The 24,734-nt window shown below is 44.2% G+C and overlaps 1 protein-coding gene across 1 annotated transcript in view; it reads right to left on the bottom strand.

Moving 5' to 3' along the window:
- The window catches only part of LOC137653412 (alpha- and gamma-adaptin-binding protein p34), a 142,689-nt gene that overhangs the window by 22,851 nt on the left and 95,104 nt on the right, over positions 1–24,734 (bottom strand). Inside the window, exon 5 of the mRNA XM_068386775.1 lies at positions 13,228–13,386. Coding sequence (XP_068242876.1) covers positions 13,228–13,386 — 159 coding nt within the window. The remainder of the gene's footprint in view (positions 1–13,227; positions 13,387–24,734) is intronic.

The following is a 24,734-nucleotide window of genomic DNA, read 5'->3' as shown; positions in this document are numbered from 1 at the left end:
GGTTGCAAGGGCACGGTCCTCGTTAGGCTCTTGGCCTTCGACCACGGCTTGAGAAATGATCGTAGTAAGGTCGGTATCGGTCTTTTTAAATCTCTTAGAGCGTTTGATGCGTATCTTCCCCAGACTCCTGACGCATCTTTCAGTTGTGCTTTTAGCACTGGGTCTGTTACTGCTGCGAATTGGAGAGAGCCCAGTACTCTTTCCTGTTGGCGTCTTGAGATCCTGTCGGATTTCAGTAGTCTCTTGACAGAACCTGCAATCTCCCTCCTCTTCCCTGAGGGAATAGAGAGGCGGTGTGACTTCAGGTTCCAGTAGATTCTCAGCCATTGAAACTCTTGAGCTGGAGAGAGTCGAGACTTCTTAAAGTTGATCTTGAATTCCAGATGTTCCAGGAACTGGATCCCTTTCTTGGATGCTTGCAGACAAGCCGTTTTGGATGCTGCCCATACCAGCCTTCTAGGTGTAGTTGTTGCACGACTGCGTCTGCAAGTTTCGTGAAGATCCTTGGGGCTATGTTTAGTCCGAAGGGTATGTCTCTGAAGACATACTTTTTCTTCAATAACTTGAATCCTAGGTAGGAGGAGAGGGGGCGACTGACTGGAAGGTGCCAGTAAGCATCTGCCAGGTCTATCGAGACTGTGAACGCCCCTTTAGGTAACAGGGTCCTTATGTGTTGAAGGGTTAACATCCTGAACTTGCTATTTTCTATGAACTTGTTGAGTGGTGACAAGTCCAGAATGACTCTGAGTTTGTCTGAGTCCTTCTTGGGAACACAAAACAACCTTCCCTGGGATTTGATAGACTTTGCTTTCCTTATAACCTGTTTGCTCAAGAGCTCTAAGGTATATTCTTCTAATGAGGGGGTGGGTGTTGGAAGAATTGAGGAAATGATGGTGGAGACTTGTTCCATTTCCCTCCTAGTCCATTCTTGATTAGGCTGTGGGCCCAAGGATCGAAGGTCCAACGATCCTGAAAATGTTGGTGCCTCCCTCCTACCGGAAGCATCTCATTGCTTCGATTGTCCGGAGGGTTTACCTCCTCGACCGCGTCCTCCCCTACCTCTTGAGGGATGTCTAGAGGAGCCCCGTCTGGATCCTTTACCTTTCGGCCGAAAGGTAGTGGTTTGCCTCTCAAACCCAAGGTTGAATGCTGGTGACTCGGCAACCAGCTGTTGAGGCACCACTTGGAAGGTGGTCTGTGGTTGGACCACCACTTGGGGCACCGTGGTCATGGTGACTATGGGATGTTGTTGAGCAGGCCGAGGGGGAAGTCTAGGCTTCTTCGTCTTCCTTTTAGATTGGGGACCAGCATCCGAGGAAGACTTCCTCTTTGAGGAGATACCTCACTTCTGGAGAAGGTTCCTATTCTCCATGGTGGCTTTCTCAACTACCTCTTTGATTATTTCGTTCGGGAAGAGGTCTTTACCCCAGATGTTAGAAAATATCAGTTTCCTGGATTCGTGTTTCACAGTTGCAGCAGCGAACACAAACTCTCTACAGGCTCTCCTAGCCTTCATGAAAGCATACAGGTCCTTTACTAGGGTGGCAATATGCATTTTGACCAGGACCATGAGCATGTCTGGGGTACTTCTTTGGCCTGCACACATCTCTATGCAGTTTTGTAGGAATAAGGATGCAGCAAGCCTCTCCGTCTCTTGTTCCCTGCACAAGAGAAAGTCAGAAAGTTTAGGGAGATTCTCGCTAAACTGTCGTCCAACGATGTCTGCGTCCAGTTTCCCTACTGAGAAGGTTAGGTGGACTTCCTTTCATTCCTTCTCTTCCATGGACAGGGCTAATGACAGAGGCCTGCACTCCTCTAGTGCAGGGCATGGTTTGTCTGCCTCCACTGCCTTGGCAACAGCTTTAAATGCCTTCGACGTAAAGGGGAAGGCTATTGAAGCAGGAGCAAGAAAGGTAGGGTGTTTCTTGCTCAAGGCGGACACTTTCGAGTTTGAATAGCCCGCCTTTTTCAGGCTACTCGACAAGAGAACCTGTGCCTTATCGTAGTCGAAAACCATGACCTCCTTCGGTTCCATCTCCTCTTTTCGCGTTGGTTCATGCTTCAGTCGAATGAAGCAATCAGGGTAAGCGTTAAAGCTTGGCCAAAACTGGATGTCGTCTAAGGGGACGGCTCCCATCTTCTCCGAGATGTAGAGTTTGCCATTAGTAATCGGCATAAACTCCGCATACCTCCAGGGATTGGTTTCGGAGCAGGCTGGGAGGTCTTGAACTCTTGGTCGCTTGTGTGACCCTCAGGAGGCGGTAAGTCGAGCTTCACGGAGCTCTCTCTCGAGTCTCGCTTCCCTTGCTTCGCCTTGCTTGCGAATGTTCTCCATTAAGGCCATAAGATGGGCCAGTGCCTGGCTCATGTTGACCAATGGAGGGGTAGAAGCTGAAGATGTCGAGGGTAACGGCTCCGGTGCCGGCACAAACGGAGGGGACTCCGACTCAACATCATCTTCTTCTTCCGGAGGTAGAGTAGACTCCTACTCGGGATCATCCTTTAGTAGATCCTTTTCAGTGTCTGTGGACACTTCAGAAATCCTTTCCTCCTGGTGGATGTCCATGCCTTGCAACGCCTCACTGACATTCGTCTCGATGGCAATCTGGACGCAGGGAGGTCCGGGTCGTGCTTGGGGCACGACAGCTTCACTACCCGCTTTCAGGAACAGCAAGCTACACATCCTATTGTTAGGTAGGTACGGTCCCGGAGAGTTCTTCTGGAACCCTCGTACCCACTTTCACAGCTTTTCTCGTGCCGCATCCCTCGACTCCGTTGACTTGGGGTCGTCGAAACCTTCGGTCACCAAGGTCCGGTAGATGTTGCAGTCTTGGGGGTCCCAGTACCGCAGGGTTTCGGTAGTGATGGTGCAGGGGGCATGAGACCTACACGCTTTGTGACCATAGAAGTTCCAACTCCTATGGTTGCAGAAGATCACATTGCATTTCATCTGGGGTTCCTTCTGTAAAGAAAGGAAAATTAAATGAGTATGCTGTTGTTTATCTCACATGATAAACAGATTATGCAAAATATTAATATTTTAACCATTATAGCTAAGCTAGAAGGGAAATAGGAAAGACACATACGTGTGTCTCCTGTCCAGCCAATTGCTGTGACCTCCCCCAATATTAAGGTTATAGAGTTTCCTTTATCAGGGCAAACTCTAAAGAGAAGGGTTCTAACCTCCAGGGATAGAATAAGTGTAAACTACCACTGAACCTTCTTAAATTATCTAATATTGTGGGGTAAGTTATTAACTGATTACTAATCAGTGTATTGAAGGAATTCTTTTCTTTCAATATAGGATTGGTCTCAGCAATAGACTGTGCAAGGATACACAAGGTATGTTGGAAAATAACTACTGTATAATATATACTATAGTTTTCTGTCTGCAGTATATACTATACTGCAAATATACTGGCTACTGTATAATCATATACTGTAGTTCAGCCATTATCTTGCCGGCTAGGCTAGCACCTGGCGGAACAGGCCGGCATGTTGCCGGCTGGGTAGTACCTGACGGCACTGGTCCAGCCAGCATGCCGCCGACTGAGCAAGTACCTGACAGCACCGGTCCATGGGTTAGTACCTGGCGGCACTAGCTGACAGAGAGAGAAAAAGCATGGAGTGAAGGGCTGCCTTATAAAAATGTATGTTTACAATAAATAAGTGTGTAAGTATATAACCTTACTGCCTTCCTCCAGAATGAGGGTTCAAATGGAAGGAGAGAATGCATCATTCAAGCTTCCATCCAGCCACAAGATCCGTTGCCAGTTTCAGGAATGTGGATGGCAGTCCAAGGGAGGACTGAAGAACACTCAGCAGCAGAGAGGTCTCCCACCGGCAGCCGTCACAACCTTTCCCAGAGCCTTACATCCATAAGGGAAAGACTGAGTGACTACACAGCTGCTTATGTAGGAGCCCAGCCGGCACCACAATCAACCCGGCAAGCGGTGAGATTGTAGGACGATGGCCACATGGTTGTGATAGCTAGGCCATCGCTAAAGGACAGAGAGGGGCAGAGAAAAGGGTCCTGTATCAAGTGTAGAAGAAAGCGGCAGGATTGCCGCTACTTCCACACAAGGGTGAAACTTTGTTTCAGTATCGGCGCCATCCTAGGCGGCAGAAGAATATCTATTCTTCAGCCTAGGGTCTGCCGAAAAAGGACTAGTCTTCTAGACTGCAGGGGAGAAGGTGGCGGCATCATACTACCACTTTAAGTGCAGCCAAGGGAGGCTTAGCCTCCTATGCCGACAGCTCTAAGCCGGCAGGGGAGTGACTACTAGCCCTGCAGCTCGGCCGCCGGCAGAAAGACTGAACACTCTCAGGCTCTGTCGAAAACCCAAGCCGAGATACTCGCCGGCAAGGGTGGGAGACAGAAAACACTAGTCTAGTCAAGCCTGAGTGAACTACTCTAAGGCAAGACTAAGATAGGGTTGTCGCCTATGGCAGCACTCAGAGGGAAGGAGGGATTACCCTTAAATCTCCACAGGAGACGAGTATCGAGTTATATAATTAATTCTAGGAGATATACTATCTCCTGTTGAATTGATAAAATGATACACGAGGGTAACCGGGGATAATGTATGAATGTATACTAAAGCGCATAGGCTAGGTAGCCTAGTGCGGGGTGAGATCTTGCTTACCTAAATCACCGAAACTCTAACGTATACGATCGACATAAGGAAGAGGAAATTTGTATACATAATATATCTTTACTAGTATAATTGTGCCCAAATAGCTTTCATAATTTATTAATGCTATTACCACCGGGAATGTCGTTCTACTAACTAACTAAATAACACATGCACAACAAACGACAGTGCCCACGGCGCCTCCCATGACCAGCCAAGCTCCAAAACACATAAAATTAAACTAATTTCACTGTGGAGCAGGAGCTAAAAATTATACACTGTGAAGAATAAATACTCAACTTTCCACAGGCAGAAGAAGCTGGAGATTGCATATTAAATCCTCTCAATAATGATAAAAAACGTTAGATAACAGGGAAAACCACCGTGCGCAATCGCTACTGAAATAGGAATGAGCGCCATCTTGGAGCCATGTGATAGTATGGGAGGAAGGGTAACCTTGATAACGGCTCCCCTTCAGTTTAGCCACTTTCCCCCTCGAAGCGAAAACGCTATTCGGGGTGAAGATTGCTATGTGTCGTATTAAGATATACGTCCCCTGATTTTATGCGATATCCTTAAGAGAAATTTTAAGCATATTTGCGCCAGGAGTTAGAATTCTGGAGACCGAAATGTCAATTCTCTGGGAATATCACTGTAGCCAAATATCCCTTGGAAAGCTACCAATAGGAACCTTCCATCAGGACGACATGGCTTGAGCCCAAAAAACGGATTTTGAGCAAAGCGAAAAATCTATTTTTGGGTGAGAGTGCCATGTCGTCCTGATGGACCCACCCTTTTGCTGACCCCACCCGAAACTACTCTATCTAAGGGTATTCCTGCTTAAAGACAAGTAAAGGAATGGTGGCCGGTAGTTGCAAGGATAAGAGGTCCACCGGGTACCTAGAATGGCACCCCCTCTCTTTAGCCACTCTTCCCCCTTACATCAAAGAGTTAAATCTATTCGGGATGAAGATTGCTATGTGTCATATCTATAAAATACATCCCTGATCCCTAGCGATATCCTTAACTGGATACAGTACTCGCGCCAGGAGTTAGAATCCTGGAGACCTTCGGTTTATTTCTCTGGGAGTATCACTGTAGCAAATATCCCTTAGAAAGGCTACTTAAAGGAACCTTCCATCAGGACGACATGGCACTCTCACCCAAAAATAGATTTTTTGCTTTGCTCAAAATCCGTTTTATACTAATTAGTGAGAGAAAAAAGCCGACCATCAATCACCACTGACATAGATACGGTAGAATGAGTAAGGGTGCTTGGATGGTTTATCAACGCACATTTTTAAAGTTTGAATTTTTATTCCTATTAGAGCCATTGGGCGTATTTTATATCTAGTACTTACTAGTTTTTTCTTTCTATTATCATTTATGCATATGAAAATTTTACATGATAGTTATCATTATAGATCAATAGAAAGTTCATTTATTCAGCTATACAATAACCAATGTTGTATACTAATCTTGTATAGTTTTCCTGAGACAAGTTAAGCAAAATATCCCAAAAGAAGGGTCTGGAGTTTGCATATATAATTATCTAGTGAGGGGTTGGCAAGTAAAAGGGTTAAGTGAAAAGTACTGCAGCCAAGACTAAGTTTAAAATAACTCATGATATAAAATGTTATTTTCATTAGTAAAATAAATTTTTGAGTATACTTACCCGATAATCATGTAGCTGTCAACTCCGTTGCCCGACAGAATTCTACGGAAGGGATACGCCAGCGATCGCTATACAAGAGGGGGGTGTACTCACAAGCGCCACCTGTGGCCAGGTACTGCAGTACTTCTTGTTGACACCACCTCAATTTTTCCTCGGTCCACTGGTTCTATGGGGAGGAAGGGTGGGTCAATTAAATCATGATTATCGGGTAAGTATATTCAAAAATTTATTTTACTAATGAAAATAACATTTTTCAATATTAATCTTACCCGATAATCATGTAGCTGATTCACACCCAGGGAGGTGGGTGAAAACCAGTGTACATGTATATCAAGAAGCTAAGTATCCCGTATTTCATATTATCAGTTATTCAAAATAACAATGAAATTATAAGTACCTGGTAAGGAAGTCGACTTGAGCCATTACTCTGCCTTAAATAAGTTCGTCTTCCTTACTGAGCGCAGCGTTCCTCTTAGGAGGCTGAACAACTCTAAGGTGCTGAAGTATCAAGGGCTGCAACCCATACTAAAGGACCTCATCACAACCTTTAACCTCGGCGCTTCTCAAGAAAGAATTGACCACCCGCCAAATCAACAAGGATGTGGAAGGCTTCTTAGCCGACCGTACAACCCATAAAAAGTATTCAAGAGAAAGGTTAAAAGGTTATGGGATTATGGGAATGTATTGGCTGAGCCCCCGCCTACTACTGCATTCGTTGCTACGAATGGTCCCAGGGTGTAGCAGTACTCGTAAAGAGACTGGACATCTTTGAGATAGAATGATGCGAACACTGACTTGCTTCTCCAATAGGTTGCATCCATAACACTCTGCAGAGAACGGTTCTGTTTGAAGGCCACTGAAGTAGCCACAGCTCTCACTTCATGTGTCCTTACCTTCAGCAAAGCAAGGTCTTCTTCCTTCAGATGAGAATGTGCTTCCCTAATCAGAAGCCTGAATAGTAAGAAACTGAGTTCTTAGACCTTGGAAAAGAAGGCTTCTTGATAGCACACCATAAGGCTTCTGATTGTCCTCGTAAAGGTTAAGACCTTTTTAGATAGTACCTAAGAGCTCTAACTGGGCAAAGTACTCTCTCCAGTTCATTCCCCACCAAGTTGGACAGGCTTGGGATCTCGAACGACTTAGGCCAAGGACGTGAAGGAAGCTCGTTTAGCAAAAACCGAGCTGCAAGGAACATGTAGCCGTTTCAGATGTGAAAACTATGATCCTGCTGAAGGCGTGGATCTCACTTACTCTTTTAGCTGATGTCAAGCACACGAGGAAAAGAGTTTTTAATGTGAGGTCCTAAAAAGAGGCTGATTGGAGAGGTTCAAATCTTGATGACATAAGGAACCTTAGGACCACGTCTAGATTCCAGCCTGGAGTGGACAACCGACGTTCCTTTGAGGTCTCAAAAGACCTAGGGAGGTCCTGTAGATCTTTGTTGGTGGAAAGATCCAAGCCTCTGTGGCGGAAAACCGCTGCCAACATACTTCTGTAACCCTTGATCGTAGGAGCTGAAAGGGATCTTACTTTCCTTAGATGTAACAGGAAGTCAGCAATCTGGGTTACAGTGGTACTGGTTGAGGAAACTGCATTGGTCTTGTACCAGCTTCGGAAGACTTCCCCTTGAGACTGATAGACTCTGAGAGTGGATGTTCTCCTTGCTCTGGCAATCGCTCTGGCTGCCTCCTTCGAAAAGCCCCTAGCTCTTGAGAGTCTTTCGAAAGTCTGAAGGCAGTCAGACGAAGAGCGTGGAGGTTTGGGTGTACCTTCTTTACGTGAGGTTGACGTAGAAGGTTCACTCCTAGAGGAAGAGTCCTGGGAATGTCGACCAGCCATTGCAGTACCTCTATGAACCATTCTCTCGCGGGCCAGAGCGGAGCCAACCAACGTCAGCCGTGTCCCTTTGCGAGAGGAGAACTTCTGAAGTACCCTGTTGACAATCTTGAACGGCGGGAATGCATACAGGTCGAGATGGGACCAATCCAGCAGAAAAGCATCCACGTGAACTGCTGCTGGGTCTGGAATCGGAGAACAATACAACAGGAGTCTCTAGGTTATCGAGGTAGCGAACAGATCTATGGTTGGCTGACCCCACAGGGCCCAAAGTCTGCTGCAAACATTCTTGTGAAGGGTCCACTCTGTGGGGATGACCTGACCCTTCCGGCTGAGGCGATCTGCCATGACATTCATACCGCCCTGAATGAACCTCGTTACCAGCGTGAGCTTTCGATCTTTTGACCAGATGAGGAGGTCCCTTGCGATCTAGAACAACTTCCACGAAAGAGTCCCTCCCTGCTTGGAGATGTAAGCCAGGGCTGTGGTGTTGTCAGAGTCCACCTCCACCACCTTGTTAAGCTGGAGGGACTTGAAGTTTATCAAGGCCAGAAGAACCGCCAACAACTCCTTGCAATTGATGTGAAGTGTCCTTTGCTCCTGATTCCATGTTCCCGAGCATTCCTGTCCGTCCAAAGTCGCACCCCAGCCCGTGTCTGATGCGTCCGAGAGGAGACGGCGGTCGGGTTTCTGAACAGCCAAAGGTAGACTTCCTTGAGAAGAAAGCTGTTCTTACACCACGCGAGAGTAGACCTCCTCTCTTCGGAAACAGGAACTGAGACCGTCTCTAGCGTCATGTCCTTTATCCAGTGAGCAGCTAGATGATACTGAAGGGGGCGGAGGTGGAGTCTCCCTAACACGATGAACAGGGCCAGCGATGAAAGTGTCCCTGTTAGACTCATCCACTACCTGACTGAGCATCGGTTCCTTCTCAGCATGCTCTGGATGCATTCTAGGGCTTGGAAGATCCTTGGGGCCGACGGAAAAGCCCGAAAAGCTCGACTCTGAAGATCCATACCCAGGTAGACAATGGTCTGGGATGGGACGAGCTGGGACTCCTCAAAATTGACCAGGAGGCCCAGTTCCTTGGTCAGATCCATAGTCCATCTGAGAATCTCCAGACAGCGACGACTTGTGGGAGCTCTTAAAAGCCAGTCGTCTGACGGAGCCGGACACAAGATCATGGTACTGCTGCACAGTCTGTGAACTGCCAACCATGGGGAAGCGAGGAAGTACAGTGACAACCCGAAGCTGTCTAGACTGTCTGGGTCGTACAGACAACTCCTTATCGGGTTGCTGAGGTTGCCGCACTGCGTCACAACAAGTCACTTCTGCTGGTTGTTGAACGTCTTCCCAGTGACACTGACTCCGTAAACAAAAAATCCTCTAACAAGGACTAAGCTTGGACTGCATGTCTTGCAACACAGCTCAAGGTCTATGGGAGCAGGTGTGGTAACAGACGGGGTTAGCGACTGAAGTGGAACCATTACCTTCCCTGGAAGCATGTTATGCTTAAATAAAAGTCCATAGGAGGCTACGCAGCTAAAGGCTCCTCTCCAAATGACAGAGTCCTCAAGGGAATATCAGAAGGAGGGAGAAAAGCACTTTCTCATCTACAGGGACCATATCCGAGAAAAGCTAAGTTCTCTCAGTGAGGGTTTCACTGGTGCAAAAGCAGCAGACTAGAAGGCAACGTTATGAAACTGCTTGACAGTCTAGTGAGTTGGCAACAACCAAAGATGTGTGACTGAGAAGCATGCGGTAAGGTATGCAGAGCATGCTGTATGTAGAGCATGCTGTATGTAGAGCATGCTGTAAGGTAAGCAGAGCATGTTGCATGGCGTGTAACATTTCTCAGAAATTCCATGACCAGTGCTAGATTGAGTAATATCGCATTACTGTCCATTGAAAGTGCACGTGCCGAGGGAATTGATTTAGACTGTTTTGTTGATGAATTTGATAGCCGGCATGATAATCGTAGAATTAAGCTGCACTAAATATACGTACTATAATCTACTTCACCTCAGGAAAGGGAAACTCGCCCTGTTGGCAACACTGCAATACTTCATGCATGCTTGCATGGGGTTTTAATATCAACATAATATTTACATTATATTCATAACTCATGATTCATTTTTGTTTTGAAGATATTTTTGCCATATTTTTGCGATTTTGTTAAAAATATATTGCAAGGAATACATATATATATTTTTTTTTTTTTTTTTTTTTTTTTTTTTTTTTTTTTTTAAGTAATACGAATAACCTCCATTATCATAATGTTTGTGTAGGCATACATGTATATGTTTTACAAATGCAAGTTATGAAAGTAATGAGGTGTTATTATTGTCATTTGTTATTTCAAAGTTGAATGGGAAGAGGCTCAAGCTGAGGAGAAAGTGGCAGATGCATGCGTTGAGGTGGCTGACTCATAGCATGAGGTTCCTGCCTCAAGAGTTGCGCTTGCCTCAAGGGTTGAGGTGGCTGCGCAGAGAGAGGCTCTTACTCACGAGTTGAGGTTCTTGAGGTGTGAGCTGCGAGAGTTGAGGTGGCGGCTGCGCAGAACGCGACTCCTGTCTCACGAGTTGAGGTTCTTGAGGAGCTTGCCTCGAGAGTTGAGGTTGTAGCTGCGAGAGCTGAGGTGGCTGCCTCAAGGATGGTAGAGGTTGTCGTACCTCAAGAGGTTGCTGCCTCGAGGATGGTCTTACTGCAAGAAACTCTTGCCTCAAAGGAAGAGGAGGTTGTAAGGCATAAGACTCCTGTCCCCATTGTTGAGGAGGTTGTAGCGTGGTAAGAGATTCCTGCCTCAAGGAAGGTGGAGGTTGCTGCACAACGCTGGTAACTGGCAACTCCCAACGCGGCAGCTCACGCATGGAGGTAGCCTGAGGAACCTCAACCTCATACGTCTGGCAGATTGTACTGCGCAGAGGAGGAGGAGCGTTCGCAGGAGGAGGTGTATTAACCTCCTCTGCCTGAAACTCCTGCATCAAAACCGCAAGCTGAGACTGCATTGACTGCAGCAAAGACCACTAGAGTTTAAGAAAGACAACAACAAACGGAGCTACTGTCCGTTGAGACTGAGGGTCTAAAACAGCTGGTGCGGCAACAGACGGAGCTACTGCCTGTTGCGATACCACCTTGCCTCTCTGGGAGGTGTGCAGTTGTCGTACTGCAGCAAGTCCGAACTGACCCAGGGCTAATGGCTACACCTAGGAGTTGGACTTGTGCGGAAGGGACCGACTTGCACTTAAAAGCTGCAAGATTGGTCCATGGTTTCTGCGAGAAACCTCTACCGCAGACGAGGAAAGAAAGGGCTCTCTCGTCTTTGTGTGGGTGGGGTGATCACGTCGGCAACGTGTGTAGATACACCCGAAACCACGGAGGGAAAAACGTCTGTTCGTCGATCAAGGCCTGCTGAACCCATAAGTCCTTCGACATTACTTCTCCCCTGGGCTTGGGAGCTTGTAAGAGGTCCCAGACTAGGCGAACAACTGGCACGAACAGACGAACCCTCGAACGCAACACTGTAACACTTTGCGCTTATCACTTATCACTTTTGATTTTCTGTTTGCACTTATTTCACTGAACTCGAAACTTTAAGTGGTTTGTACCTGAAACACGCAATTCTATCCTTCCTTAAAAGTTAATAATTGCGAAAACAGAATTACAATGTAACAGAAAAATCTAATGAAAGATAAATAATTCAGTGGCTGGAAAGAGACTAAACACTAGATCAAATAAACTACGTTTAAAATCTCTCACCGCATAAAGCTTGAGAACAAGAATAAAACTCTAGAAACGTTTACCTTCTTCCCCTAAAGAGACTAGGGAGAAGAGCAAAAACGATAACAACGTTACTCGCTTGAACGAAACGTTTATCCTCCTCTCTCTCCCTCCGTCTCTATCTCTCTCTCTCTCTCTCTCTTGACTTAGAACCTGAGAGAAGAGCCCAATCATATATATCGTTAAAACATATTATTGTTAAAGGAAAAAAAAAAACTGAAAGATTTCCCAAATAAAAAGTTCCTTTATTAGAATTAAAACCATTAAGCTAAGAAAGAATGAACAAAACGCTAGAAACGGTTTACTCTTACTGCAACGTGACACCGTGAAAATTCTCTCTCTATCGTAACGATAGAGCGCAAGTTGAACGTTCTGAACGTCAACAACTGCAGAGACAAAACAAAACGTTAGTTCAACTTTGAAAACAGTACGAGACTATCAAAGAAATTCTTTCAAAAACATTAAAATAGCATAATATGTTAACAGGTAAAACCGAAATGACGGGCTCAATGTTAATTAACTTCGGTACAAGAAAAGACCGCCTACTATTAGGAAAGGTCGAATATAAACAAATATAAAAATTAATTTTAATAAGTTTATAAAAAAGGAAGTTAATCGAAGAGGCCTATAAAAGGCGGAGAGATATAAAATAAATCTATAACTTTTGTTAAGCAAAATTAAGAAAGAGAGTCTATACTCTCTTAGACACCAACACTTCCGTCTAAGGGAAGGGTCGGCCATTTAAAAGTGAAAGAGAGTTCATACTCTCTTCGTCACCATAATTAATCAAATTAATTCCAAAAGCTAGCTAAGCTAATAATAAAACTTCCTGAATAGCGAAAGCTAAAATCTAGAGCAAATACATCACCAAATCGTGAGCAAAAACTCCAGAATCAACAGCGTATCCATGTAGGTCTAGCCGGAGGCACGACAGAGGAAAAATTGAGGTGGTGTCAACAAGAAGTACTGCAGTACCTGGCCACAGGTGGCGCTTGTGAGTACACCCCCCTCTTGTATAGCGATCGCTGGCGTATCCCTTCCGTAGAATTCTGTCGGGCAACGGAGTTGACAGCTACATGATTATCGGGTAAGATTAATATTGAAAAATCTGCTTTCCTATAAAATTTAAACAAACACTGGGTTTTCCTTGGTTATCCAAATACTATATGATTAAAATATTTATTAATGAAAATCCTGTCATATTAATAAAAAGTTCAAGATCAGAATGTATGATATAGATATAATAAAATATAGAACAACTAACCATTATCACATGTAATTCAGAGAATAAAGATACTTCACCTGATATTTGATTGCTGGAGTTACCATCGGAATTAATAGTTAAGTCTTCTAACCGAGAATACATTACTTCACTAGAATCTTCACTATTTTCTGATTTTCTTTCATCCATTGCAACCACAGACTGCATCATGGCATTCAGACTATTAGCATTACTCACATCTGTAAATAAACATGTAATCATCCACAGGTTTTTAATTATTAAACTTAAATTTTCTATTTCACAGATACAAGCCTCTTCATTATGCCCATTTCTCATGTGTGGAACTTCAACACAAATCAATTATTCAGTTATATCTTAAATTTAATATCAATCATCTCTAACATGGCTGGTCAGAAAGATTGCTTTTGTACAAAATATGAATAAAATCATTATAGATTTGTTAAATATTTACATTTTCTTTTACATTCGAAGTAAGCAATTAATTTTAAAAGTCTTTCATTTTCTTTTGAAAGGCTTGATACTACATAGCATTTCAGCCATAACCAAATGTGATGCGAATAATTTTCGTTGAGCAGGTTGACAAGTTTTGTTTCATAGTTTTGCTGTATATTTGACAAAAGTTTTGTTTCATAGTTTTGCTATGTTAGTTATCTAATTTGTTAAAATAATTTTTTTTTAGCATATTTCCTACTTCTTGGTTTCTTTTTTAAAGTGAGCTGCTTTCCCTATTTGATCCCTTTGGCTTATACAGTACAAGTCTGCTTTTCCCCCTAGGGCTTCAGTTTGACTTTTAAGAACAACAACAATGAAATTTATTCATGGAATAAATCAAACTTTGACAAATAAATAAAATGAAAAAGCAGTTTTAATGAAGAAAGGATTCTTGTATTGGCTAGAGCAGGATATTTAACATAACATAAAATACCAATGAAATATTGTCTACCGTGCCCAAGGGCCAGTGCTTCAAGGTGCAAAGCGTACACTATGTATTAGGGCGACCTGCCGGGTCCGGCTCTACTGAATCAGTCACAACATCTGGATCTAATGCTGAATTTCATCTGGCAATTGATATCATGTCGTTCTAATAATACTAAGGGGTTTGTGTGAAGAAACCTTCATTTTGGAATGTTAGGAAAAATGGAGTTTTTATGATAAAACAAAGTTTTATGAATACTTACCTGACAGTTATATATATATAGCTATAGTCTCTGACGTCTGGCAGAATTTTTAAAAATTCGCGGCAACCGCCATGTGGTGGTTGTGCGGTTAGGTGGTTAACACCCCTTACAGGGTGGTACGTGCAATCATTCCCGTTTTCTGTTCCTCATATCATCTTTACCCCACCTGTCTCCTGAGGGGAGGAGGGTGGGACTTAAAATATATATATAACTGGCAGTAAGTATTCATAAAACTTTGTTTTATCATAAAAACTCCATTTTTATGAATAGAACTTACCTGGCAGTTATATATATATAGCTGATTCACACATTTGGAGGAGGGTGACAGACAGCTAACATCGTTGGGAAAACAACAATAAGTTGTAGGATAAAACACCTTGATTCCTTACCTACTAAGGTAGCTGACTTCAAAGGTTCCTGCCTCTTGAGTCGCTTTCCCTTAGGAGTGTCAGCCAGGAGTGGACCTGTCATGCTGAAACAACTCAATCGAGTCTGTAAAACGGGGTGAGACCAACAACTTGACTAGACTTCAGCACTACCTATGCCCCTTTTTAAAAAACTGCAACCTTACTCAAACTAACCACATAGCCTTGCAGAATAGATATTACTATCTAGCTAGACTGGGGGCACTGTACCACCAATCAGAGTCCTCAGACAACCATAAAAACCAAAACCCAAACACAGGCATACAAAAGTTAAGGTTGAGGGGAGGTAGTAACTCCTTTGCCCAATACAGAAGCAGTACAGTGAACCCTCGTTTATCGCGGTAGATAGGTTCCAGACGCGGGCGCGATAGGTGAAAATCCGCGAAGTAGTGACAGCATATTTACCTATTTATTTAACATGTATATTCGGACTTTTAAAACCTTCCCTTGTACGTAGTACTGTTAACAAACCACCCTTTAATGTACAGAACACTTAATGCATGTACTACAGCACCCTAAACTAAAACAGGCACAAATATTAAAGGCGATTTTATATCATGTGTTTCCTAAACACCTAAAAAGCACGATAAAAAATGGCAACCAATGTTTTGTTTACGTTCATCTCTGATCATAATGAAGAAACAAACTCATTTAGTGTACACATATATGTACGTATAGGTTAGTTTTTGCATCGATTATATTGATTATACTACAGTACTGTATGTTGATTTTTTTATTACCAATGTTTTAGTTTACATATTTTTCTTAGGACTTCCAAATGAAATCTTTTTCTTTATGACGCCACCTGAAACGACGGCGTGTACGCTCAGTAAACAACCACGCTCAGAACAAACAAGGCATTTAACGCGCATGATGATAGTGATAAATAATGATACAGTACATACAGTATTTACAGTAAAAGCATTTACAAAATATGTTACCTTACAAATATAAATTATACAGTACTTGTACGTAGCAAAGCAGGAAAACAATTTGAGAGAGAGAGAGAGAGAGAGAGAGAGAGAGAGAGAGAGAGAGAGAGAGAGAGAGAGAGAGAGAGAGAGAGAGAGAGAGAGAGAGAGAGAGAGAGATTGTTTTACGTACGTAAATGTAAATTTTAAACAAAAAAAATATGATAGGTTACAACATGTAGACTTTTAAAACCTTCCCTTTAACTTAATGCATACAGTACGTACATTACTAAACTATAAAACAGGTTAAAGTAAAAAATAAAGATTGTTACTGTACTCACCACGAAAGAAGTTCAAGAAAAACTTGAATGACGATGGCGATGAATTTGCTGCACAGTAGAAATGATGATGTGTTCTACTGTGCAGTCAATGATAGTATTTTACGTCTCTTCAGACGGAGGTGTCTTTTCCTGGGACACCTCTTCAACTTCTTCAATTTCTTCCGAAGGCGTACTAGCAGGAGGAACTGGCTCTTTTTTGCGAGGCTGGAAGAACATTGTGATCGGAAGTTGTTGCCGCTGCTTCTTTTTTCGATCCAAGAGCATCCTGTAGGGAGTCATGATGTCATCGACCTTATTTGAGAATTGCATCGAGCGAACCATATCCTCATCCCACTCTTGTAACATTTCTTTCGCCTCCTTCATATGGTTGCAGAACTTGGCAAGCCGTTCTAATGTTAAGCCCGTTTCTTCGACATTTTCTTGGGTCTCTTCCTGGGTACCCTCACTCTCTTCCTCACTTGCCGATTTCGTCAGGTCTTCGAGGTCTGCGTCAGTTAGGGGCTGGGAATGGCAGTCCAACAACTCGTCGACGTCTTCAGTCGTCATGTCGCTAAACCCGTCACCTCCAATTATGGCAGCCAACTGCACAGATTTCCGTATTGCAGAGTGTTGGATTTCCGACGGAGTAAATCCCTTGTCGTCGTAAACAATATCGGGCCACAGCTTCTTCCAGCTCGCATTTACGGTTGCAGGTTTCATCTCTTGAAGTGCCTTTTGAATATTCTGCAGGCACGTGGCTATGGTGTACTGCCGCCAGTACGCCTTCAAGTTGAAGTCTTCATCCTCGTCATCTTGGGCAGCATCCACACACGCAACGAGGTCCGCCAAGGTATTCTTCGTGTAGAGGGCCTTGAACGCCCTGATAACCCCCTGGTCCATTGGTTGAATTAATGACGTGGTGTTGGGTGGCAGGAACTCAACCTGAACGCCCTCACGCGACAGGTCAGTTGCGTGTCCACCAGCGTTATCCATAAGGAGAAGGATCTTGAATGGCAAGCCCTTCTCTAAGAGATATTCATGGACTTGCGGGATGAAACACTGGTGGAACCAGTTGGAGGTCAGCATCTTCGTAATCCATGCTTTTTGATTATGCATCCAGTAGACGGGAAGGAGATTCTTATTTTTATTTTTCAAAGCGCGAGGATTTTTCGACTTATAAATAAGCCCCGGCTTTAACAAAAATCCAGCAGCATTGCCACACATCACGAGGGTAACGCGATCCTTGAATGCCTTAAAGCCAGAGGCTTTGGCTTCCTCTTTGAACAGGAAAGTTCGCGACGGCATTCTCTTCCAAAACAAGCCGGTTTCATCCATATTAAAGACTTGTTCCGGCTTGTATCCACCTTCAGCGATAATGTTCTTGAAAGTCTGGTTCACGTAAGTTTCAGCAGCGGCAGTGTCAGCGGAAGCAGACTCCCCATGCAGAGAAACGCTTTTCAGGGCGAAGCGTTTCTGAAACTTCGCGAACCATCCTTTGCTTGCGGAAAAACGTTTCTGAGGCTGGGAATCAGTGGATGTCCCTGGTTGAGGATCATCTGCATCATCATCATCTTCAGCATGGTTGCCGTCGTCCTCTTTAGGTTCCTTTGCAGCAAAATTCTCATATAAGCTCAAAGCCTTTGTTTGGATGGTGTTCGTATCCAACGCTATGTTCTTCTTCCGGCAGTCGGCAATCCACACAGCTAAAGCACCTTCCATGCGTACGATCGTTTTATTACGCGTTGTAACGACTCGCTTCGCTGATCTGCTAAAGGTGATTGCAGCAGTCTTTCTAATGTTCGCCTCGTCCTTCTTGATGTAGCGAACGGTGGATTCGTTGATGCCAAAATGGCGGCCGGCGGCCGCGTAACTTCTACCATCTTTTAACATGTCGAGAAGCGTAACCTTCTCAGCTATCGTCATCATCCTTCGGTGGCGTTTAGGCTCACTACCAGCCTTACTAGAAGCAGAACGCTTGGGAGGCATTGTAACAGAAAGTTCAACAAAAAGTTCAACTTAAAACAGTCGCACACAGCACAGATTAAACTTCACAAAATTAAGAACGTCTACTCAGCAATACGCGGAAAGAGAAAGTGAACGATGCAGCCCCGCGAGAACTTTGATGCTGCGGGTAGAAGATGCGGGCAAAACACCAATCACAGGCTAGATAACAAAACTTGAGTTTTGATTCGTCATCTATCAGCGCTTGAACCAATCACAACCCGTCTTACAGTACTATGGCGCGTTGGTTACTCATAGAAGATGCCCCCGCGCATACTGAACGTACGTAGATTAAGTACAATACCGTAATAATAATAAATAATGATAATAATACTGTACAGTAACAATAATAATAATAATGATTAATAATAATAACAATAATAATTTTATTAACAACAACAACAATAATAATAATAATAACAATAATAATAAAAATTTACGTACGCTATTTTACGCCTCTCTCTCTCTCTCTCTCTCTCTCTCTCTCTCTCTCTCTCTCTCTCTCTCTCTCTCTCTCTCTCTCGTACGCTTACAGTATTCGAAATGTGATTTTTGCAACAAAGAATATTATTGGATGCAGTACTGTACTACGTACGTATACATACAAAAGATTCATGGAAAAGAAGCACATCCATTACAGTACACACCATTCTAATATGGTATGACTGCATCTGATTTGCGTTTCATGTTCGATTTAATTTTACTACGTACTGAATTATCGTATGATCACATTCTCTTTTCGTGTTTTATTTCTTTCTGTGCTGAATTATATATCATATGTAATGCAATGAACAATCAGTAAGAGCAGATATTACTAATTACAGTATTAATGGAATTACAGGTAACAAAATATCGTATTTGGTTGTCTTCAGATTTCGCGGTATTTTCGAATTTTCCGGAAAATCCGCGATATGTATATATATATGGGTTATGGGAAAACCCCGCGAAGTGGTGAATCCGCGATTGTCAAACCGCGAAGTAGCGAGGGTTCACTGTATATAAATCGATACTTGTCTCCTTGGAGTCATGGGTAATCCCTCTTTCCCTCTGAGTGCCGCCGCTGGCAGCAACCCTGTCGGGTCTTCCCATAGAGTAGTTACTCCCACTTGACTAAGCTAGGATTTTTGTCTCCCACCTTGCTGGCGAGTGTCCGCCTTTGATTTTCGACAGAATCTCAGAGTATTCAGAGTAGTCACTCCCCTGCTGGCTTATAGCTGCTGGTATAGGAGGCTAAGCCTCCCTAAACTGCACCTGGGGTGGTGGTATGTTCCCGCCACCTTCTCCCTGCGGTTTAGAAGACTAGTCCTATGCTGGCAGACCCTGGGGTGAAGAATAGATATTCTTCTACAGCCTAGAATGGCAGCAGCACTGAAACAATGTTTCTTTTGTTGAGAGGGGGCGGCAAACCTGCCGGCCCCTCCTAATACTATTTCGGCAGACCCTAGGTTGAAGAATAGACATTCTTCTGCCGCCTAGGACGGCGCCGATACTGAAACAGAGTTTCTCCCTTGTGTAGTGGGGGCAGCAACATTGCCGCCGCCCTTTACACTTGATATACGACCTTTTTCCATGCCCCTCTCTGTCCTATTAATATGGCCGTCGTCCTGCAATCTCACCGCTTGCCGGCGGGTTGTGGGGCCGGCCGGGATCCTACTTAATAGCTGTTTACCGGCTGCCGGCGGCGGCCGGTTCTTCAGTCCTCCCTTGGACTGCCGGCCACAAGTCCTGTTGCCGGGGTACTAACCCGGCCGGCGACATGCTGGCTGGGCCCGTGCCGACAAGTACTGACTCAGCCGGCGGCATACCGACTGTACCAGTGTTGCCGGATATTAGCCTGCCGGCCATATGCCGGCTGGACTATGCAAGTCCTGTTGGCGGGGTACTAACCCGGCCGGGCCGGCGCCGGCAGGTACTGACTCAGCTGTCGGCATGCCGACTGTACCAGTGCTGCCGGGTACTAGCCTGCCGGACTATGCCGACAACGGTACTTGTGGTTGAATGGAAGTCTGAATGATGCATTCTCCCCTTCCATTTGAACCTTCTTTCTGGTGAAGGCAGTAAATTATATATTTACATCCTTATTTAGTGTAAACATACACTGTAATAAGGCAGTCCTTCACTCCATGCTTTCTCTCTCTCTATCAGCTAGTATGCCGGCCGGACTGTGCAGTCAGTCAAGGACTAGCTATGCCGGCTATATGCTAGCTGAATTACAGTATATGATTATACAGTAGTGAGTATATTTGCAGTATAGCATATACTGCAGATAGAAAGCTATTGTATATATTATACTAGTAGTTATTTTCCAACATATCTTGGGTATCCTTGCCCAGGCGTTTGCTGAGACCAATCCTATATTGAAAGAATAGAATTTCTTCAATACTCTGATTAGAAATCAATTCATATTTTACCTTACAATAATAAATAATTTAGAAGGGCCAGTGGTAGTACACTTTCTATCCTTAAAGGTTAGAACCCCTATCTTTGAGCTTCCCTGATCAGGAAACTCTATGGTTTTAATATTGGAAGGGAAGGTCACAGCAATTGGCTGGGTAGGATACACATATATGCTGGCTGGACCGTGCCGCCAGATGCTAGCCATATCGGCAGCACACTGGCTGAACTACAGTATATGATTATACAGTAGCCAGTATTTTGCAATATAGTATATACTGCAAACAGAAAACTATAGTATTATTGTACAGTAGTTAATTTCTAACATATCTTGGGTACCCTTGTGCAGGCTTCTGCTGAGACCGAACCTATACTGAAAGAATAGAATTCCTTCAATACTCTGATCGGAAATCAGTTATCCTTATCCCACAGTATTAAATAATTAGAAGGGTCAGTGGCAGTGTACACTTTTTCTATCCCTAGGGGTTAGAACCCTTTTCGTTCGAGTTGCCTTGATAAAGGAAACTCCTTATATTTAATACTGGGGGGAGGTTACAGCAATTGCTTGCAAGGGATACACAAGTATGTGTCTCTCACTATTCCTTTCTAGCTTACAATCCTAAGCTATATTAATTAAAATATGACTATTACATATTGCTTATCAGGTGAGATAAACAATTGTATACTCATTCTGCTTTCCTTTCTTTACAGGAGGAACCCAAGATGAAATGTGATGCAGTCTTCTGCAATACTAAGAGTAAGTACTTTTACAGTCATAATGCATGCAGGTCTCATGCCCCCTGCAATATTATTACCGAATCCCTGCAATATTGGGACCGCCAAGTTTGCAATATCTGTCGGATATTAGTGTCCAAAGGTTTTGATAATCCCAAGTCAATGGAGTCTAGGGATGCGACATGTAAGAAATTACGCAAATGGGTAAGAGGATTCCAGAAGACCTACCCGGGACCATACCTACCTAACGATAGAATGCGTAGCTTACTGTTCCCGAAAGTAAGTAGTGAAATAGTGGTGCCCCAGGCACGATTCGCACCTCCCTGCATCCAGATTGCCATAGGGACGGAGGGCAGGAAGGCACCCCTGGAAGAAGATGACGATGACGTGTCGGAATTGCTTCCGTCTGTGCCAGCCTTGGAGCCGTTAACCTCGACGCCTTCACCTTCTACCCCTCTATTAGACAAAATGGGCCACTTACTGCCCCATTTTACGGGTCTAATGGAAAACTTTTGCAAACAAGGCGAAACAAAGGAAGCGAAACTCAAGATAGAGCTCCGTGAAGCTCCACTCATCGCCTCCCGAGGGTCATTCAAGCGACCCAGAGACCAAGACCTCCCGAAATGCTCCAAAACCAATCCCTGGAGGTACGCGGAGCTTATGCCAATTTTAGACGGCAAACTCTACATCTCGGAGAAGATGGGAGCTGTTCCTTCAGACGAAATCCGGTTTTGGCCAAGCTTTAACACTTTCCCTGATTGCTTCATTCAACTGAAGCATGAACCAACGTCAGAAAAAGAAATGGAACCGAAGGAAGTCATGGTTCTTGACCATGATAAGGCACAGGCTATCTTGTCAAGTAGCCTAAGAAAGGCGGGTTACTTGGTGTTGAAAGTGTTCGCACTGAGTAAGAGACACCCTACCTTTCTTGCTCCTGCTTCAATAGCATTCCCCTTTACGTGGAAGGCATTTAAATCTGTTGCCAAGGCAGTGGAGGCAGGCAAACCATGTCCTGCACTTGAGGAGTGCAAGCCTCTGTCATTAGCCTTGCCTATGCAGGAGAAGGATTGGAAGGAAGTCCACTTAACCTTTTCAGTAGGGAAACTAGACGCGGACATCGCTGGACGACAGTTTAGCGAGAATCTCCCTAAACTTTCTGAGTTTCTTTTGTGCAAGGAACAAGAGACAAAGGAGAGACTTGCGGCCTCCTTATCCCTACAAAACTGCATAGAGATGTGTTCAGCCCATCGAAGTACCCCAGACATGCTCATGGTCTTGGCCAGAATGCATATGGCCACCTTAGTAAAAGACCTATATGCCTTTATGAAGGCTAGGAGGGCCTGTAGGGAGTTCGTGCTTGCTGCTGCAACAGTGAAACATGAACCCAAGAAGCTGATATCTTCCAACATCTGGGGTAAAGACCTCTTCCCAAACGAGGTAGTCATAGAGGTAATCGAGAAAGCCACCACGGAGAATAGGAACCTTCTCCAGAAGTGGGGCATCTCTTCAAAGAGGATGTCTTCCACAGATGTGGGTCCCCAACCTAAAAGGAAGACGAAAAAGTCTAAATTTTTTCCTCGGTCTGTTCAACAACATCCCACAGTTTCTATGACCGCGGTGCCCCAGGCAAGCGGTCGAGGAGGTAAACCTTCTCATCAGTCAAAGCAAAGAGACGCTTCTGGTAGGAGGGAGGTTCCAATAGGATCGATGGACCTTCGATCCTTGGGCACAAGGCCTAATCAAGATTGGACTAGGATGGAAACTAGACATGCCTCCACCATCATTTCCTCAACTCTTCCAACACTCCAACCCCGTATTAGAAGAGTATACCCTATAGCTCTAGAGCATACAGGTGATAAGGAAAGCAAAGTCCATCGAATTCCAGGGAAGGCTGTTTTGTGTTCCCAAGAAGGACTCAAGAAAACTCAGAGTCATTCTTGACTTGTCGCCACTCAACTAGTTCAAAAGAAACAGCAAGTTCAGGATGGTAATCCTTCTACACATAAGGACCCTATTACAAAAAGGGGCGTTTACAGTCTTGATAGACCTGACAGGTGCCTATTGGCAGCTTCTAGTCAGTTGCCCCCTCTCCTCCTACCTAGGATTCAAGTTACAGAAGATAAAGTATGTCCTAAGAACCATACTCTTCGGACTAAACACAGTCCTAAGTATCTTCACGAAATTGGCGGACACAGTCGTGCAATAACCATGCCTAGAAACTGTTCAGGTATCAAAGTACCTGGAAGAATGGCTGGTGTGGGCAGCACCCGAAGCTGCTGGTCTGCGAGCACCCAAAGAAGTAACCCAGTTCCTGGAACATCGGGGATGCAAAATCAACTTCAAGAAGTCTCAACTCTTCCAGCTCAAAGGTTTCAATGGCTGAAAAACCATTGGAACCTGAGGTCACACTGTCTCTCCTTTCCCTTAGGGATGTAGAAGGAGATAGCAGGGTCAGTCAAGAGACTACGGTAATCCGTCAAGATTTCAAGACACTAACAGGAAAGAGTACTGAACTCTCTCCAGTTCGCAGCAGTGACAGACCCAGTGCTAAGAGCAGAACTGAAAGATGCGTCAAGAGTCTGGAGAAGATACGCATCAAACACTCGAAGAGATCTAAAATGACCGATATCGGTCTTACCTTGATTGCTTCTCAACACATGGTCGAAGGCCAAAAGCCTATTGAGGACCGTGCCCTTGCAACTACCTCGACTATCGAAGATCATCTGCATGGATGCCTCGACGGAAGAATGGGGAGTTCACTCCCATCAGAGGAAAGCCCAAGGGACTTGGTCATCTCTACTCAAGGCCCTTCTCATCTACTTTTTGGAAGCCATGGCAGTCCTGTTGATGTTGGGGAAACTCTCTCCACGCAGATCAGGCCTCCTCAGGCTGATCTGGTACAGCGAAGTGATAGTGAGATGTCTGAACCGACAAGGCTCGAGATCGTCTCATATAATCTAAGTGATGTTAGCCATCTCTTACCTAAAGAGATGGCACCTATCAGCAGTTCACATACAAATGATCCGCAATGTGACAGCGGATGCCCTACTCAGGCTCAAGCCGATAGAGTACACTCGGGCACACTATTCTATCTTATTATTATTTCTTTTTTTCTTCTTGTTTTTTTTAAATGGTGTGTTGGGCAGGCTTAATAGAAGGGCCATGGATGCCTGGTGGCTTATCAAGAGGTTGTCTTTTCTTTTTTCTGAATCTTTCTCTTCTAAAAACTATCCTTACTGTCCTCCCTTCAGTTGAAATGGTTATCCTGGAGGGTATTTAGCCTTGCATGGTGTATCGGCTCCTCCATGTTGACCAGTTTTTCGGACTTTTTACTATAGTCTATGGGTATCATCAATCACATTATTTATAATTCTGTACATATTGTTTTTGTTATAATTCTTGTTTATCTAGTTTTTAAGTATGATGTCTCTTTTTTTATTTCTATTAATTGTTATGCTGTCTGAAGACATTAAGCGAAATCCGGGACCAGTACGTCCTAGATTTCGTCTTCTGTATTGCAATATTCGTGGTCTTCATGCAAATATCCAAGACCTTACAGTTACGTCCAGACAGTATGATATTCTTTTGTGCTCAGAAACTTT

The sequence above is a fragment of the Palaemon carinicauda genome, chromosome 14, assembly GCF_036898095.1.
Source record: "Palaemon carinicauda isolate YSFRI2023 chromosome 14, ASM3689809v2, whole genome shotgun sequence".
Taxonomy (NCBI): Eukaryota; Metazoa; Arthropoda; class Malacostraca; order Decapoda; family Palaemonidae; genus Palaemon; species Palaemon carinicauda.
Note: the sequence above shows the minus strand (reverse complement) of the source record. Positions and strands in the feature narration are given on the sequence as shown.